This window comes from Tubulanus polymorphus, chromosome 3, assembly GCF_964204645.1.
Source record: "Tubulanus polymorphus chromosome 3, tnTubPoly1.2, whole genome shotgun sequence".
Taxonomy (NCBI): Eukaryota; Metazoa; Nemertea; class Palaeonemertea; order Tubulaniformes; family Tubulanidae; genus Tubulanus; species Tubulanus polymorphus.
In genome coordinates, this window is record NC_134027.1 from 11620414 (window position 1) to 11638104 (window position 17691).

Genomic DNA, 17691 nt, shown 5'->3' on the forward strand with positions numbered 1-17691 from the left:
CAAGGTCACTTAAGTGTACCTATCTTGAATTTCAATGAAATACGATTAGGATGCTACAGGAGTCGTGACTTTTCAATTCTGAGAAGATGGCCATCTTGAGTTCTATCGACCCAATTATTCTTACGATGATTGGCCCTACGCTAGGATCGACAAATATGAAACATCAAGAAAATCTTAATTCTGATGGCCCCAATTATTTTGGAGGTGGATACAATTACATGATTAAACAAGATATCAAAATCCATTGAAGCATCTTCAAAGCTTCCCCAAATTATTATATTCCATCTATGGATAGACGCACAGGCGACACCTGAAAGCAGTAGTTAAGTAATGCAGGTGGGATTTCTGTTGGCTGCAATGATAATTTGATTCGAGAAATAATCGAGCATTTACTGGGGAATTTTCATGCAATTACTAGGTAAGCGTCTTGTCCCATATATTTTCAATTTGATAAAATGTAGCGTTCAAATGTAGTACTTCGTATTTCCCTTTCATTCGTACAAAAATTGTTGGTCCTTATTGATATGAATTAAAGAAACTTGACTATAACCATTTGTGAGGTGTATTTGTTTGAAATAAACGTCGGATTTCGATTATCAAAATCACGGCAGATGACAACTGCCAGCTTGATTGAATTGGTTCACTATAGCAAACTGCTAATCAGTTTATCCGAAACAAACAAATGTACTTGTATGAGCAAATCGGTTCATAAACCGGTCTAAAGAAATACTAAAATACTATAGATACTCTGATCTCAGCAGATCTTCCGTCACTGTCTTCAAGGTTATCGTTGCTGTGATCACTGGTCAATACAGAACTGTTGAAGCCTGCACAGATTGCGTTCATCGTATTCAAACAAAACAAAACATCACGATTTATAGAGAAAATAACATACTAATTTTATTTTCTGCTATTTAACAATTGAGACATTGAAATCGATCAAAATGGAGTAAACATTAATGGGAAGATTTGCATAGCTGTGGAAAATGAAGAAAAAATTTCCATCGAATGAAATAAATGAATAGCCTTCATAAATTCCCTCTATGGATTCCAGGGGCATTCTTGGGGTCAAAGTTGAAACTGGTCTACGAAATGGGGCCCTTGAGACTCAGCCAGGTAATGACGAAAGAGCGAAAAGATTCGGAAAAGTTTAGCGTTTTTTGCCACACGAAACTGAACCGAACCAGATTTCAACTGAAACGAGAGATTTGCTGATTTCATCCGTACCAGGTTGGGAAGAGTCTACAGTAATACTGTTATCGGATCTATGGCTGCACCGGCCCCCCTCAGACATTTGATCATCCGATTTATAATTGCCCATGCTTCTGTGATCAGGACCACGCTGAAGGTGGGTGTATGCCAAATCGGTGAAATTGTGCGGCAAAGGTCATTGACCTATGTGCCCTTATGACTGCCATCGATGCTAGTCATACATGTTCTACTTCCTGAGACGCGATGCAACTCCCTCCCAGTCGCAAATGACCATGGGACAGACAGAAATTAGTCACACACTGTCGCTAATGATCGCAGTCCAAATAGCAATGAATATCCGAAGAGGTTTGCGTCTGGCTGCAGATTGATATCTGCGTAGCTAATTAGATATAGGTTTAAACTTGAATAGGTGAAGAGGATACTGGGGCGGATCTAGGAATATAACAAGGCTCAGATCCAGAAGGTATTCCTCGGTCAGAGCAGCCATGCCAAAGATGGGGTCCCATCTAGGGTTAGACATTTTTGAAGAAATATCCATTCTAATAGATGCAATTTTCAACACGATAAGTGTCAGATTTGTAGGTTTCTACAGTTATCTGTTTTGATGAAAAGGATAACCTTGATGGGAAATGGGAAGGCAGGAGTCCAGAATCCCCGAGGCCAGCCCCTAAATTCGCCCCTGGGATATCAAAGTAAGTACGGTAATCAATTAAAATCATAATTCCACATACCAAGAGACGAAGAAACATTTCTTTAACGATAACAAGTACTTGAAATGACACTTTGGGAAGATTGATTAACATAAATTCATGCGAAAGTATGAATCAGCGAGACAGTGAAGAATTTTCAGGGATTTCACTCTGAAAAATTTCATTCATTTCATCCCAAGTGAAGAAATCCTTTAAGATATAATAATAACAGTTTTCCAGATAAAAAATATTACGACAATTCTATATTCTTCAGTCGTATTTCGCGTTATTAATGCCCCAAGCAGTTCCGTGCATTTCATGCCACAAATTGTAAAACGTATCTCAAATAAATGCTAAATAAGAATACAAAATGTAAGGTTAAGTAGCGTAAGCAAATCGTACAGGCAAGCCCGCTTAATCGTGATGGATATCAAGGATCCTCTGACGATTGTAAAATACAAACTGAACTTAACAAATACACAACATATTACAGTTGAAAATCAAGTTGTCAGGGATAAGCTGTAAACCTTAACCCCAGGGCTAACATCCTCGCTTGCCAGGGGTCCAGTATCACTCCCAAACTCGCTTCCACCAGCCCCCTGGCCTCACGAAGCGTGATTTCATTACTGGCGCTCTTGCGCATGACGTCATATATCGATTTGCGAAATACATCCTTGTTCAGTAAAACGTTCGCTGATTGGTCCATTTAACGGGAAAACCAATAGAAGCCTAAAGTCGTTTGTTACAAGCGCTGTAATTGGTACGACCGGCTTCTGGTCGACTAGGAACGACTCCAACGACTCGTGAGGTCAAGGGGTTCGGCGAACAGCTTTAGCCTAGTGGGTTCGAATCCCTTGACGGGTGAAGATGCAGGGCTAACAAAGAGTTAATGCCCATCGATAAAATTGGTCCCTAAGGGTCTGTTTGATCTTCACTTGATTACACTAATTGAGTCAACAAGGTTTAAAGATGAACTCGAAAAACTTTGTTCAGATTAAGCAGGCTTGACGGTTTCGTTAAATGTTCAAATTTTCTATACCAGGATGTGCTAACATATGAAAGTAGCTAAATTTGCCTGTGGAATCTTTACTGCCCAATTTCAACCCCACCTATATCTACATTTCAGTGTTTCACATTAAAAATTTAAAACCAAGGCGCCAGTTGCACCGTCATAGCTTACCCGGTAAGTTTAAGACCTGTCTAAACCATCCTGGTTCTATGGACGATCTAACAAGCTAAGAAGAGTCTTATGATTTAAGACCACATTTGCACGTAAATCATGACCGAGCAACTGGCTCCAGAACACTAAACGAAAAATCTTTTGTTCAGTTGTTCAATTTTAGAAAGATTTAGATTTTTCCACTGAAGTTTTATACCCGATAATGATGATTTGGAGCGAAACAAGGTGGCGACGAGCCAGCTTGATACGATGCTCTCACGATCAACCATTTGTATCCTACTCACGGCTACTGCTCGTAAACGCGACAAACGTCTGTTCGCGGCTCCGTGAGTTTTCAAACGCTAACTAAATCTGTAAACCTAACCTTTTTAGCGGTCAAACAAGAAACCGTTCGACTAACGATAATATCATGGCGCTGCCACGTCAACGTTACGTTTCGAAAAAATCTTCGTATTCAACTATTTCAACAATTACCGTATTTACAGATAACGTATCAACTCTTAAACTCAACAAAATCTTTAAATATCTATCTCTATATCACAATGATTGCTTGTTTACGATTCGATAATCAGACGATCGATATTTCATTTGGCGAATTGTTCGTAAAATGCGATTTTCACGCGTTCGACTTGATGGCAAAGCTTGATCGCTGGTCCCAGTTTTAAGTCCATGTGCTCTTGAACTGTCGGCAACGTTAACAGCAACAAGGCTTGGCCGTCGATTTCCTATAGAGATAAATGATAATTTTTCTTCATCAAATACATTCGGATGCTCTAAAGTGCAATTGTATCGGGCTTCTTGGAGTGTAGCTGTGGCAAGGTGGATGCATCAGGTTCGGCTTGCGCACTTCTATTTTCTTCTACTGTTTCAATCAAAATCGAAAGATCTTAACTAGCAAGTGAATCGATGCAAGGCTAATCAATGAGAGCCCCAAGGGGCACTATGGCCAGCCTGTCGGCTATTTATAAATAGCAAATGAGGCAATGTGGGTTATATTTGTCAAAAGATACTCTCCCCGCTCAATATAATTTACACAGTTCAACAAAACAATACCTAACACCAATTAGAAAATTTAATTTCATATCTTTTTGGTGGCTCATATGTTGATATTTAGATCAGAGCCCAAAAAATCCAGTTGAAAGATGAGTTTGACGACGTAAAAGACCCAACCGATCGGGAGAGCTGGACACGCAGGACACCATTTGTCCGAGTGAAATCAAACTTACATGTTCCTTGAAAAGTCTCGCGAAGTTAGCACAATCGGTTCCTTTAACGAATTGTATCACGTCTTGAACGCTCCATTCCAACGGATTTGTTTCTAAATACAGCATATCTTCGGGTTTCACCGGCTGGACATAGAACGGAAGAAAACAATACTAAACATATAGACCTACAAATTTTCAATAGCCCACTGAGACTAGATGGACTAAAAAAGAGAAAGGTTTCCTCGATTAAGTAATAAATTTCAATGTTATGACATTATCCTGAAAATCTTTATCAGACAATCAGAAATACTGGCAGAACTGGTAGATACTTAATAATGCGGAAGATAGCTACAAGAAGAAAACTATAGTCATAACTTAGAAATAAATCATTAACTCAAGGCAACTTTTCAGACACTCCTTTCATTCCAAGTGCAGTATTGTTTACATTTCTATGATTTTTCAATTAAATATCATACATCATTTTGCCCTCAATTATCTGATCAATCGAATAAGTCATCAGTGCCAAAAACAGCCGATAATCAAGCGTGCACGAAAATACACATACTTTATAAGACTGACTAGTCGACGGAGACTTAGGCGGTGGAATATCATTTTTCGTCAGCATGATCTTCTTATGCGTGCGGCGCTCGAACGAGAATTTCGGCAGTTTCGCACCGCGCGTTTTCACACCCGACGGCGGCGATGGCAGCGAGCGCAGGTAGCGGCGTTTCTTGCGCTTTTTCACGGCGGCCGCCGCGCCGCGTATGTCCGAACTGTTCGATTGTTTGCTCTCCGTGCTCTTGTTGTCGTCGTCGTCGTTGGCCTCTTGCGGCGTGCCGTCACTGTCGGCCGACGGTCGCTTCTTACGAAACAGCAGGTTCACGCGGCGCCGACGTTTGCCCGGTTTTTTCGGCCCATTTTCCAGGTTCGTGTGACCGCCCGGCGGCCGACCGATTTTCCTCTTTTTCTTCTTGCCGTAATAGTACGCTGTGTATACAACAAAATACGAAATTGTACGAATCAAAAACATTTGGTGAACTAGATGGGCAGATTTTTTGGGGTTCGGAAGGTGCAAGTGATATAACAACCTTATTCTGGCAACAAAGCCAGGAATCAGAAGGGCAACAATCTAGACCAGGCTAGGTTATCATACCTCTGATTGTAGTAGTTCTCACCAAAAATATCAGGAATTTGACAAAACGGTAGTTCAATTGAAAATGAAATAGATATGAACTAAAAATTTTATTGGTTTTGAGAGAATTTTGATACTGGGGTAGTTGAACTCTTAGAAAGAAAAGAAACTACTCTCAAATAGAAATCATAATCAAATCTGAATTTTCATTTTCATGCAATCTAAGGGCATTTTAAGCTAAACTATCTGAGGAATAATTCGATCAACTCGTTTGTTTTTTCATCGCAATTTTCAGTAGGGCATTTTCAGCTGAACTCCCCCGAACACCAGCACCTTGGATCCACCACTGGGAGCAGACGTGGCCTTCCTCAGAAAATTTGCAAGAATTCAAGCACATTCTGAGATCATTTCCTCACATAAAATATAACTATATTCAGGGGGTGTTCTAAACTGTAATTGAACGTACTGTATTTGGTTTTAGTGAGCTGTGAGCAGTTTTCCGGGCATTCGCTGCCGACGTAATGAGGACCGAACATGTTTGGACAACATTCCAATTTGATGCACATTTGTCGACAGAATTCCTCGATTTGTCCCGCGCTACGACATATTTCAACAATGGCGCGATAACTTTTGCCTTTATACCTGTGAATGCGAATCAGAAGAAATTACCTCGATAATACGATCAGTTCATGATAATTCAGACTTGATTTTCAACGATCTAATTATTTGCGAAAGGTTAGATTTTTCGTTTCTCCCATCGTTTGAATTCAAATCAATACGATCTTTACTTTTTATTTCTTCAGTACTTTCAAGATTTCATCCAGAAAATACTTGAATCAAAAAAAATTTAATTTTCATTTTTCTGTTTCCATTTTAAAATGTTTTTTACTTTTTCTGTTTCCCTGTTCCCATCCACTTTAAAATTTCCGTGGAAGTAAAAAAAAATTTCATTCTATATTTTTCCTAAAAAAAACCTGTATTCCAAAGACCAGTAGTTATACAAAGCCCTAAAACGTGTACACAGTATCCAGCAAGCACGTACTTCGCCTTCAACATCTGCTGAAGCATCCGCGGATTCGGTTCGCCTTCGAGCTGTATCTCTCTAAGCACGCGACTCGACTTGTACGCGACGTTGATCAACATCGACAACACCTCTTTCATCACCAGTATAACCGGACCGGGCCCGACGCACTTCGGCAGCTCGGCGATACGACCTTTGCTGAGGAACGGTCCCGAAAAGCAACGATGGTTGAAATAGATTTTCGGACACCAAGCTCCGGTTTCACCTGAAAACGACACGGATCGGTTTACGGGTTGTAGTTGCGATGAACACCGCACGGAAACCGGTAACGAAATACGTACCACTATCGCCGTCCTTCATGATGTTAAAAGCCGTGTTTCTGAAGTCTTCTGGAGTGCAATGGTCACCTAATGAGCGCCTACAATGTAGGATACATTCTTCTAATTGAATACTTCAAATGAGTTTTTATTACATTATTACATCGATGTTCGCGATACCTATCATGATTTCTGGATTAAAGATCGAAAGGGAAAGGACAACTAATATGTTAAAACGCTCGCAACCTCTTAAGTCATGTACTATAAGGTTCAAATTTGTCAATTAACTTCTTGACACAAACGCCAACCTCTATGGGAAGACAGAGGTCTAGAGAATCCCACATTGATCGGCCCCTCACTATTTCACCATCGCACCGATTAGAGAGGGTCATGAAGTGGTTTTTGAGATATGGTTCAAGGTCATTTTTATAACCAACCACACCTTATTTTAATAATAATTTTGCATTCTTTAATTACGTCAAAAATAACACTTTGAATTACTGATTCATTCAATAAGAAAGTATGACCTCATTCTATTGTTATTTTATGTTACTAACGATGAATTTCTAGTTTAGATTAAACAAAGATGCTTTATAATTAATTATATGACTTGTTTATGTCTTCTGAAAAATATCGTGATGGAACAATGGCCACCGTGGCATTCTGAGACCCACTTATAAATATGACTTGAAGAGATTTTACGTACTCTGGTTGAACGACAGCAATCTTCCGCCTGCGGAATCCTGCTTTTTTAGGTGGCCTCAACGGGTAGCCATTGCTTTCACACCAGCCGACTGGGAATATATCGTGCGAATCGACGTCGACTATGTGCGTCGAGATCAGCTTCGACGAATTATCCAAGTGAATCCACATCAGTTGTCCGACGATTTTCGTAATCGTCGCCGCGCAAATCTGATACGGCTGAGCCGGGTTGACGCTTTCTAATTTCATACCGCGTTTAAACTCGTGTTCGGTAATCTCCTACAAAAACACCCAAAAAAAGTCTCGGTCTTAGTTTTTTCGATCGACGTTAGAAAAATGGCAGAACGGGCGTAACTAATTTACCAAATTGAAGGCATCCTTCGGTGCTATATCCGCCTTACAATTCTGAATGTATTCGTTCCAGTCGAAGTCCGAGTCCGGGCATCCTAAATCGAGTGAAACACGAAACACTTACTAAATAAATAACACATCCAGGGTGGAAGCTATTGGCTGTTTGTGCTGGCTCTTCTAACTTGTAATTGGATAACGAAAAATTCCACAATCATTAAAAGTGTATTCATTGAAATCGAATCCCATCTTTATAGAAACAGTAAACATTCATTACTATCTCTTCATAGAAACAGTAAACATTCATTCGGTTTCTTCATAGAAACAGTAAACATTCATTCTGTTTCTTCATAGAAACAGTAAAAATTCATTCTGTTTCTTCATAGAAACAGTAAACATTCATTGTTTCTTCATAGAAACAGTGAACATTCATTACTGTTTCTTCGTTGAAACAGTAAACATTCCTGCTTTTTTTCATAGAAACAGTGAACATTCATTTCTGTTTCTCCCACCATGGGGTAAGATAAATCTTGAAACTGTCAGAAAAATATAATTTACAGGGGCGGATCTAGAGCTCAATTTTGGGGGGGGGCACCTAATAAATGTAGCTATGATGATACTGTATTGACACAAAGCGGCGTAGGCGCGAGACGTTCCTACGCTTTGCGCCTGCGGCGCGAAGCCCCTGCGGTGGTCTGGGGGTCCTTCTCACAGAAAATTTTTGAAATTTAACTTTGTTTTGGGGCCATTTCCTGCATTCTGAGGCAAGAATTCATGACGAATACTTTCCCCTTATTAAACTCTATGATAGCGTGGCGTTTATATTAAGCGAGTGGCGGGAGGTCGGTCGAAAAAAAACGATCTTCAAGTATTTTCTTCACGGGCCCCCTCCCTAGATCCGCGCCTGCTTTAAAGGTCAATGGAAGTACCCAATGGGCCTAAGGGATTTGACGCATTACAGCAAGATTTGATGAGCTATTTAAATTCTGGATACAAAGAACAAAATGGTCATTACAAACAGTTTTTCCGATTCCCCAAGTTCATTGGAACAACAGGCCTGGATCCACGGGGACGCTTTGGGTGCTAGAGTTCAAACATTTCTAAGTACATGTACTAGGATACGAGATGATCAAGCAGCACCAAAAAGCGCTCAGAATAAATGAAAATTGGACTCATTTTTCACCATTTTCTTGGGGATGACTGGTTAAGACATCCCCACTTTGAAAATCCTGGATCCGCCCTTGAAAAAGGTTTACGAACCTTTAGGTGGCGTTATACGAATGCCTTTTTGATAGGCCCAGTTGACGGGGAATATGATCGGCGAATTCGCATGGCAGCAGATCCGTAACGGTTTGATGTCAGGTGTTAAATCGTCGATTTCGATTATGAAATAGATGTCGTTGATCACTTCCTTCACGGTGCCGGGGCAGATCTGATTGCGATTGATCGGGTGAATCACTTCGAGCTTCACCCCCGCCTTGAATTTATGGGGCTCCAGTTCATCCTGGTCCTGAACATAGAAGACATATATAATTATCATCGAGCGTGATTCAAATCAAGATTGTCGATGTAGCATTCAAAACTCGTAGAAGAACAAAATACAACAATAACCCGCTTAAAATACCGATCAGTACCGACCGATGAAATCTACCTAGAAATCCAAATCGAGCATCGTTTTCTATAATTGGGCCTATTGGTAAGAACAGACTGTAATCAAGTGTGACATGTTGACTGTAATAATTTCAAGATGGGTAAGAATCAGCATAAAACCAATTCATATTATCCTTGGATACCCCTTACCGCATTCCTGCGGTCACTATAGCTGAAGTACCTACAGCATACTGCTTTAGCCGCTTATACCTAATGCACTGCGTAGAGGGGCGTATCCAGGGGGGTTTCAAGGGTTCTAGAATACTGTCAAGCTTTGTCTGTGCCCCTAGAGAGCCCTCGTTTGGCATGATTTGGCATAGTAAGTGCCCCTGAAAACCACAAGTTTGATGTAAAGTGCCCTTTTTTGCCGTAATTTGACATAGAAAGAGCCCTCCCCCATAGTAGTGAGTGTCCTTATACAATTCAGAATCCTCTCGAGATAGGGCCCTGGATCCGCCCCTGGCATGCATACGTAATTATGAAATATTGATTCAGTGCAGGAGTTCTCCATGAGTGTCATTGTACAAGAGCCCCAGAGGGTGCGACAACCAATTTTTGTCATTTTTTCGCTTTTCATGAAAAGATTACGATTCATTGGACTTAGAAACTTCAAAGGCCAAATGCATCATACAGTGGAACCTCGTTATAACGAACTCGGATATAACGATTCATCGGATCAATAGAATTTAGTCCTCAGTAAGACAATTTGCTTAATTTCATACTGGATATAACGAACTATCGGTTATAACAAACAGATTTTGTTTGTCCCCTGAAGTTCGTTGTAACGAGGTTCCGCTGTATTTCTACCCACTTAGACTAAACTCTACCATTTCCGTACTGTCAGGTCACAGAGGTCCAGTACTCAAAGAGGTTTACGCCCTTTTGGTTTCATATCACAACACTATTGATTGTCAAGCCATTTCGCTAACCTTGAACACGTCCAGTGGTGGCTTGAGATTTTCTGATTCTTTCAGTCCGTTCTGTAATATCTTCGCCCATTCATTGTAATTATCGTGATCAGCCTGGATTTCTGTGAATACGAAAAAAGAACCCGTAATTGATCCTTCAGATGAATTGTGTTGGTTAACCCTTTCAGTGCAGGCTAATTAATACCCTATAGTGCTGAAGATAATTTGAAAATTCTGAAAAATTCCACCCTAGTGTGTTGACTAACGGAAATAGCACTATAGTGTGTCTAAACCCTGGCGCGGTATCTCGTTAGTTACTAATATTTCACTATGTTTGACAGGTGCTGCCATCTTTCAAGAGAGATAATTAGTAATTACTAATTAAACCAATACACCGCAATGCGGTGTACAGTGTACTAGCAAAATCCAGCACTGATTCGTACACCGCACCGCCGTGTAGACACACTGAAAGGGTTAAATTTTAACTACAACTTCAAATGGGCAAAAAAGCTTAATCCGGATCAGATTGATTAACATTTCGATGTAATCTGGACAATATTTACAGTCAACCCAAATATGTAAATGTTTGATGATGATATATATGTATGTATGTACGACGAGTAACTTGTAAATCCTTTTCAACCGTACTCAGACATGTACCACAAAAACCAACCGAGCTAGGCCACCGGATGTCCTCTCAAGCAAACTTGAAATAGACATAAGTCGGAAACGTACGTACCGTCCGGACGTCTGTAAATGCAATTGTTTTCCTGCGACCACCCGATCGGATGAAGCCTCGGGTTCAAGTAGAACATCCAGAAATCGTGCGCTGCCGAATTGCTGCCTTCGTAGCGCAACAGCAAACGGCCGCCGACGTTCTCGAGAATTTTCACGATCCACACGCACTGCGGTACGAGCGCGTGTTGACATTCTAAACACATACCCTGTTTGATTTGATCGACGGGAGTCGTACCGGTTTTCTACAATTCGATATCGAACAAATCATCAATGAAATTCATACATTGTCTAATACTACATTCATCCCTGTGATCTACAAGATATCTCGTGCGTAGTTGACGTTCCAAATTGATTGATAAGCATCGACGAGCTTATGTGTACAATGTGACCACAGGGTGCCCACAGATCAGTCATTCCTGGATATAAGGAGTTTTCAATGAGTTTCATGGAGAAAATTTCATATTACCAGGAAGTGAGACAAGAAGATACACAATATCCGTGTAAGATGATAACGAGAGAAATCCCACAATAAATTCTGCCAAAACGAGAAACTGAAAAGAAGAGTACATATACTTGCGCAACGTTTCGGCCAAAGACTATTAGCCATCATCCGGCGTACTGACGTACATCATCAGTACGCCTGATGATGGCTAATAGTCTTTAGTCCGAAACGTTGTGCAAATATATATATATATATATACTCTTCTATTCAGTTTCTCGTTTTGGCTGAATTTATTGCAGGATTTCTCTCGTTTCCAGGAAGTGTTCGCATCACTTTCATATCCCAATTACTGTAGACTCCTCCCAAATCGGTACCTCCTACACTGCCCCTGGATCCGTCCCTGTCCCTTGGCACTGTAGGTGAATTTACTCAGCGAATCGCTGTCATGCAATGCAAATATCTTAGCCGGAGAAATTGTGTCGCAAGCTTCAGGTGGCAGAACTGGGTGTATATATACGAGATATCTTGAAGTTGGCAGACGGGAGACGTTCGAATACGTTACACGTCAAATTATCGAAATCGATTGAAACTTACGCCATCCAGCAAATAGGAAGGGGCTGTTCGCGCACCGGTCAATGTGTTCACTAAAAATTCCTTCCAATTATCGTACTTATGCTTGATATCTGAAAAACAACAGAAGACATCGGTTAATTCGACGATATGTTTGTACGATTTACATCATAATTTGAATAAGCATTGGAAATTAAATTGATACAGGGCTGCCAACCACTACGGAAAGCGCTATCAGTAACAAATTGAATTTTTTTCATTGAAATATGAAAGAAAATGTTCAAATCAATCAGTAATCAACAGTAAGATCCTCAGAAACATCTTTCATATGTCTGTATGCATGAAAAAAATCATATCAGTATTTCTCGTAGTTGGCAGCGGACGTGTTAAAATGTTAAACCACCAAAAATATTAATAGTCATTTAATCGAAACGAAGAAATATAAATCATTCTGATTTTGAGATAATTGATATTCTCTTTCTAGAGTAATTGAGGTTTCAAATGTCAAGCAGTAGCAACGGCAGACAGGTTCTGTTGTAAAATTCTATGTCCTCGTCTCACCTTCAGGAGGTTGCAAGCGTTTACTGTTCACCGCGCACCACCCAATCGGATGTATGTCGGCCGACTGGACGTCGCACCAAAAATCCGCGCTGCTCTCGTCGCCGTAGCCTTCGTAGCGCAACCGCAACAACGGTCCGCACGTCATCACCACCGACGCGACCCAGTACGTGTTCGGGCACGACTTGTTCAACACCTCCAATTTCATACCTTTCACGAAACCGCTCTGGAGACTACACTCCACCTGAATTACGCGAAGAAAAGTCAGCAGACGCCACGATTAGAGGCGTTACAATATATAGAGTGTGTTAAGATATCAGTACCAACAAACGAGGCCTTCTCATGAGATGAATGGATTACTTTCATGCTAATTAGTTCAATTTAGTCAGCACAGACGAATAAACGATTGCTTTTTTTTACTGAGATATGGAATCTCCCTTGTTCAGTCAAACCTTGGAGTAATCATTTCAAATGATTACTCCAAGGTCAAACAGAGCTGCCAATCTCTGAAAAATGCTATCAGTAACATAATGAATTTGTTTCAGCAACATTTCATTGAAATATGGGAGAAAATGTTCATATTAATTAGTAATCAATGGTAAAATCCTCAGTAACATCTTTCGCATTTCAACGCGCATCGAATGAATCAAATCAGTATTTCATGTCATAGAATAGTAACAAATACTGTAAATCAAGAATAATTGGAAGCCTCGGTCAAATCAAGCCGTTAAACCCAGAGCACATATTAAAAATGTGTTACTATGGTAACAAATACGGAAGCTTCTTCAAAATTCATGTGTGAATATCATGATTAGTTTAAAATCCTTTAAAATAGGTTATGGTGAATAAATTTGCCAAGGCCGCATAAATTTCCCATCTCATATTAAGGCTGGCTTATGTCGACAAGCAACACAACGCCTACCAACTCCTACCGACGTACTGAGAGCAACCGCGATCGCAGCCCAGCTTATGTCGATTGCACTCCGATTTGCATTAACCGAGTAGCAGAATATGAGATCCTCCCAGTTGCTTCCCTGCTTTTATTGGTTGCGATTACTAGCAACTGCAACGGCTCCAATGGTCAGGTGATAAGCATTTTGAGAATAAATTTGAATTATTAGGAAATATACTTCTATTAGAAAAGCTATTTCTTTAAGACTTTGATCTTTCTGATTCTGTTTCGAATACAACGTGCTAGCTACATCATATAAGATCTAGAAGCAAAATTGGTAGAATTATGGTGTGAGCGGCCATCTTTATATGATGTCGCTGGCTCATTGCATTCAAAACAGAATCAGAAAGATAAAGATCTTAAAGAAATAGCTTTTCTTATAGAAATATATTTCCCATTTATTCAAAATAAATCAAATTTATTCTCAAAATCCTTATCACGTGACCATCTGAGCCGTTGCAGTTGCCAGTAATCGTAACCGACATAAGCAGGAAAGCAACTGGGAGGATCTCGTATCCCGATAGTCAGCCTCAGTTGCTGCAAATCGGAGCGCGGTCGTCAAAGCTGGACTGCGATCGCGGTTGCTCTCAGTTGCGTCGGTAGGCGTCGGTAGGCGTCGTGTTGCTCGTCGACATAAGCCAGCCTTTAAATTGCCACTAAGGAAAATTTTAGCAGATTTTCTTAAAAATCGATAATATATTCAATCCACCAACGCAGATTATGCCAATTACGGACGAATGAAACGAGAAATTACTAAATCATAGCTACCATAAATCTTATCGTCTCACCGAAAAATTACCGAAGACTTACATGTTTGAAAGATGTCGGAGGAGCGGCGACTGCTCCGGTCTCCTCCAGGTATTCTTCCCATACGAAATCCGGTTCGTCGTATTCTATAGGGACACCGTCTTCATCTGTAAATGAGGACACCGATGACTACATTTTAGACAAATCTTTAAAAATTCATCCCGATTCGACGTTCATGAAAGAATTTTCAAGCATAAAATCATAGGAAATATTGAAATATGAAGTAACCGAAAGAAACTCAACCGAAACGAACCTCTTTCAAGGAAAAAGACTGAGGTGAATCTCGGTAAAGTTTTGGTTTCGGCTCTTAGGGAAAAAATTTCCGAATAACCGTTGATAAAACGCTATATCCGTGTTGCGACGATCATACCGTAAACCTCGCCATACTCGGATACGGCCAAGCCGGACTTCTGACTAACTCAGAAAAAAATGAAACCACTTTTCTGACTTCCTAACATTTTTCTGACTTTCCTATCCTTAACTCGGAAATCGGTAACCTCAGACCTATTTTGCCGCTCCCAGTTTGTCAGAGTTAGGTTAACCGTATTATATATCAAGAACCCCACAGTATTAACGAAAATAATATAAAGTATGAAAATTTTTCGTTGAGATTTATTCTACATTTATCCTAATTATTAGGATAAACGTAGCTAATTATTAGGATAATCGTAGAATGAATTACTTGCTCAATTCTATATTAAATATAGAATTTCCGGCCCGGGTTTTATAAACAGGTATTATCTTCAGCCCTGGAGTTAACTCAAATGAATATGCATTAAATAAGCCCCCACATTAAAGTGAATACCAGTCTATAAAACCGGGATTGAAGATTACTATTAGGACAAAGTCGAAACGCTGAATAAACTACTAGCTCGAGGAAACATTTTCGGTTTTAATACTCTTTTTCGTCGTTTTGGTGGGTTTAAATAAAATTTTCTTATGTAATTTTAACCCTTGAGTCAATTTTTTGCCACAACCCTATAGAACACGGTTCTGGGATCAACTCATTAATTTGGATGTCAAGTTGAATTAACACAAAGGGACAAATTTCACTGAGCTAATCAGGGTCCATTTCAACTGCAGATTTCAGGTGTCATAATAGCACCTAATCAGTAATCTTCGTTCACGAAATTGGATACCTTAAACATAATCCAGAGTAACTTAAACGCAGATTTGAGTAAAACATGTCAATTTCAGAGGCCAGTTTTAAAAGAGATCTGTGTTATAACGCATTGAAGGTGCACCAATTTTTCTCATAAACCGTGGAACTGGATCCAGGGACATGTTTCACAAGAAAGATTAACCCCTCAACTAATTTCTAAAACAAGCTGAATTTCTTACAAAATCAAACCAATTTAAGTTTCTGAACAAGAAAATACAGGGATCCAGTTCCACAGTGAGTTAGAGTGAAAAATGGTTCATTTCAATGAGTCAACTCTCGAGTCAACTCTTAACTCATAACAGTGGAACTGTCTTTTAATGGTGATATCCGAAATGTCTTGTACATTGCCAGAATCATTGTAATTTCCAGCAACCCAACAAAAAACTATAGTTCCCACGGGACAACTAGGATAGGCCTACTGCCAAAATCAAGCACCGACTCTTGATTGGTTACTTTGCGCATAAAATTCAAGAAAGGATCATCTAGAATAATTAGTGAAAATTGAGATTTGAACCCACCAGTGCTGGTGCATTGTTCTACCAGGTGTGACTAGGGGCCTAATGGCTCGAAAAAAATTCTTAGTATTTATAGCCCTCAACCTAAGCAATTCTTAACCCTAATACCTTACTTAGAATCTAACTATATTTAGGGACACCATGCCCACTTGATGAAATTGCTTGACAATCCAACAGGGTGACAAACAAAATATCAAGTTTTTGTATTTGCTTTCAAAGACATCTTTTTCGACTGAAGAATCTTCAAAACTTTCCGAAATAACTGGATTCCGTCTACGGATGAACGGATGGAAGACAGCTGAATAGCCCACTGAGGCTCTACCATATAAGGGAGCTGAAAATTCCGAGAACCTCCCTAAATACAGGCTCGTGTATGCTCTGTCTGATAACAAACTTACCATCAATTTCTTGTTTCGCGAGGTCCATAACATCGGTCGATATTTCCGGATGCGGGTCGCTTTTATTCTCCTGACTAGACAGCAATGACAATCCGGGCATCATCTCGTCGATCGGCTCGCGATGTTTAGCCGCCGAATTCGATACGTCCATCGCTAAAACGCTGCTGCCCGGTACGTGCATCAAACCGGGCATCGACCGCGGGATACCGCGTATCGTCGGCGTCTGCAGCGACGACGGGATGCCGGCCATGTTTTTACCGTCCAACGACGTCGGCGAGGAGAACGGCAGGGCGTTACTCGTTACGAGCGGAAACGCTCGCGCCACGGCGGTACCGCCGATATTATGCGCGTGCGGAGGCGTTATACCGGGCGATCGGTTGCGCGCTCCATTTGCGCCGGCCGCTGCAGACGACGACGATCGCTGGTGGTTCAGCGACACTTTCGGAACGTTGATGATTGGAAGTCTGGCACGCGCCACCGTCGCGTTCGCTTGTTGTTGTTGCCCGCACGTAACGTTCGGAACTTTCAACGGCTGAATCGGCGAGGTCGCCGCCGCCAGCACCTGTGCGCCCTGCTGCGTGTTCTGCAATATCACAGTGCCCGGCTGAAACTGTCCCGGCTGAGCGGGAATGAATTGAAAGCGCGGTTGCTGGTGCGCGCCGCCACCACCGGCCACCGGACTTTGTTGCGGAATCGCTGTCAAGAACGTCGGGAACTGTCCGGTAATAACTTGCGTCGGAAAGCCGCTGTTTCCGCAACTAGTTTGGTGTATTCCCGACAACTGGTTAAATGCTTGCATTTGACTAGCGGTCTGCATAGTTTTCATGGGTACTTGACCGTGCGCGGTTGGTATTTGTAGATTGACGCCGGCCATCGCGAACGGCGACGTCGTCGTCATGCGATGACTGACGAGGTTTTGAATGGGTACTCCTTGTTGTTGAACGGCGCTCGAAACCGGGAACGGTTGGCTAGCCGAAATCGGACTGGGATTCGCGCGCGGCGAGTTAGCCGATGAACCTCCCGCCGTGCTATTCGTAACGAGGCCGCTCGACGATAGGCTGATGTTGATACCGTGTTTCAGCGCCGATTGCGAGGAGGCTGGCGGCAACGGTGGCGGCACGGCGGGCAAAATAGGTCGAGTAAAGTCCGTTGCGATAAACTCCGGGTTTGAGCTACTGCCCTGAG

At 41.2% G+C, this 17691-nt stretch overlaps 1 protein-coding gene across 1 annotated transcript; it reads right to left on the reverse strand.

Moving 5' to 3' along the window:
* Positions 1 to 910: 910 nt before the first annotated feature.
* Positions 911 to 16755, reverse strand: LOC141901743 (scm-like with four MBT domains protein 1). Its single transcript, XM_074789183.1, has 15 exons — positions 16507 to 16755; positions 14435 to 14538; positions 12676 to 12916; positions 12139 to 12227; positions 11104 to 11344; positions 10386 to 10486; positions 9067 to 9316; positions 7822 to 7904; positions 7463 to 7737; positions 6781 to 6857; positions 6461 to 6704; positions 5885 to 6060; positions 4852 to 5273; positions 4308 to 4430; positions 911 to 3806 (listed from the first exon to the last, which is right to left on the reverse strand). Exons 1-15 carry the CDS (start codon positions 16697 to 16699, stop codon positions 3666 to 3668), a joined length of 2760 nt encoding a protein of 919 aa, XP_074645284.1. The 5' UTR covers positions 16700 to 16755; the 3' UTR covers positions 911 to 3665.
* Between the last annotated feature and the right edge of the window lie 936 nt (positions 16756 to 17691).

Bases quoted from the DNA above. Each gene is read 5' to 3' on its own strand.
- LOC141901743 (XM_074789183.1), bottom strand. From the start codon at position 16,699: ATGCCCGGTTTGATGCACGTACCGGGCAGCAGCGTTTTAGCGATGGAC. The intron at 12,917-14,434 runs GTAAGTCTTCGG...CGCGTAATTCAG, and splicing joins CTCCGACATCTTTCAAACAT to GTGGAGTGTAGTCTCCAGAG. The intron at 4,431-4,851 runs GTATGTGTATTT...TTCTATGTCCAG, and splicing joins CGACTAGTCAGTCTTATAAA to CCGGTGAAACCCGAAGATAT.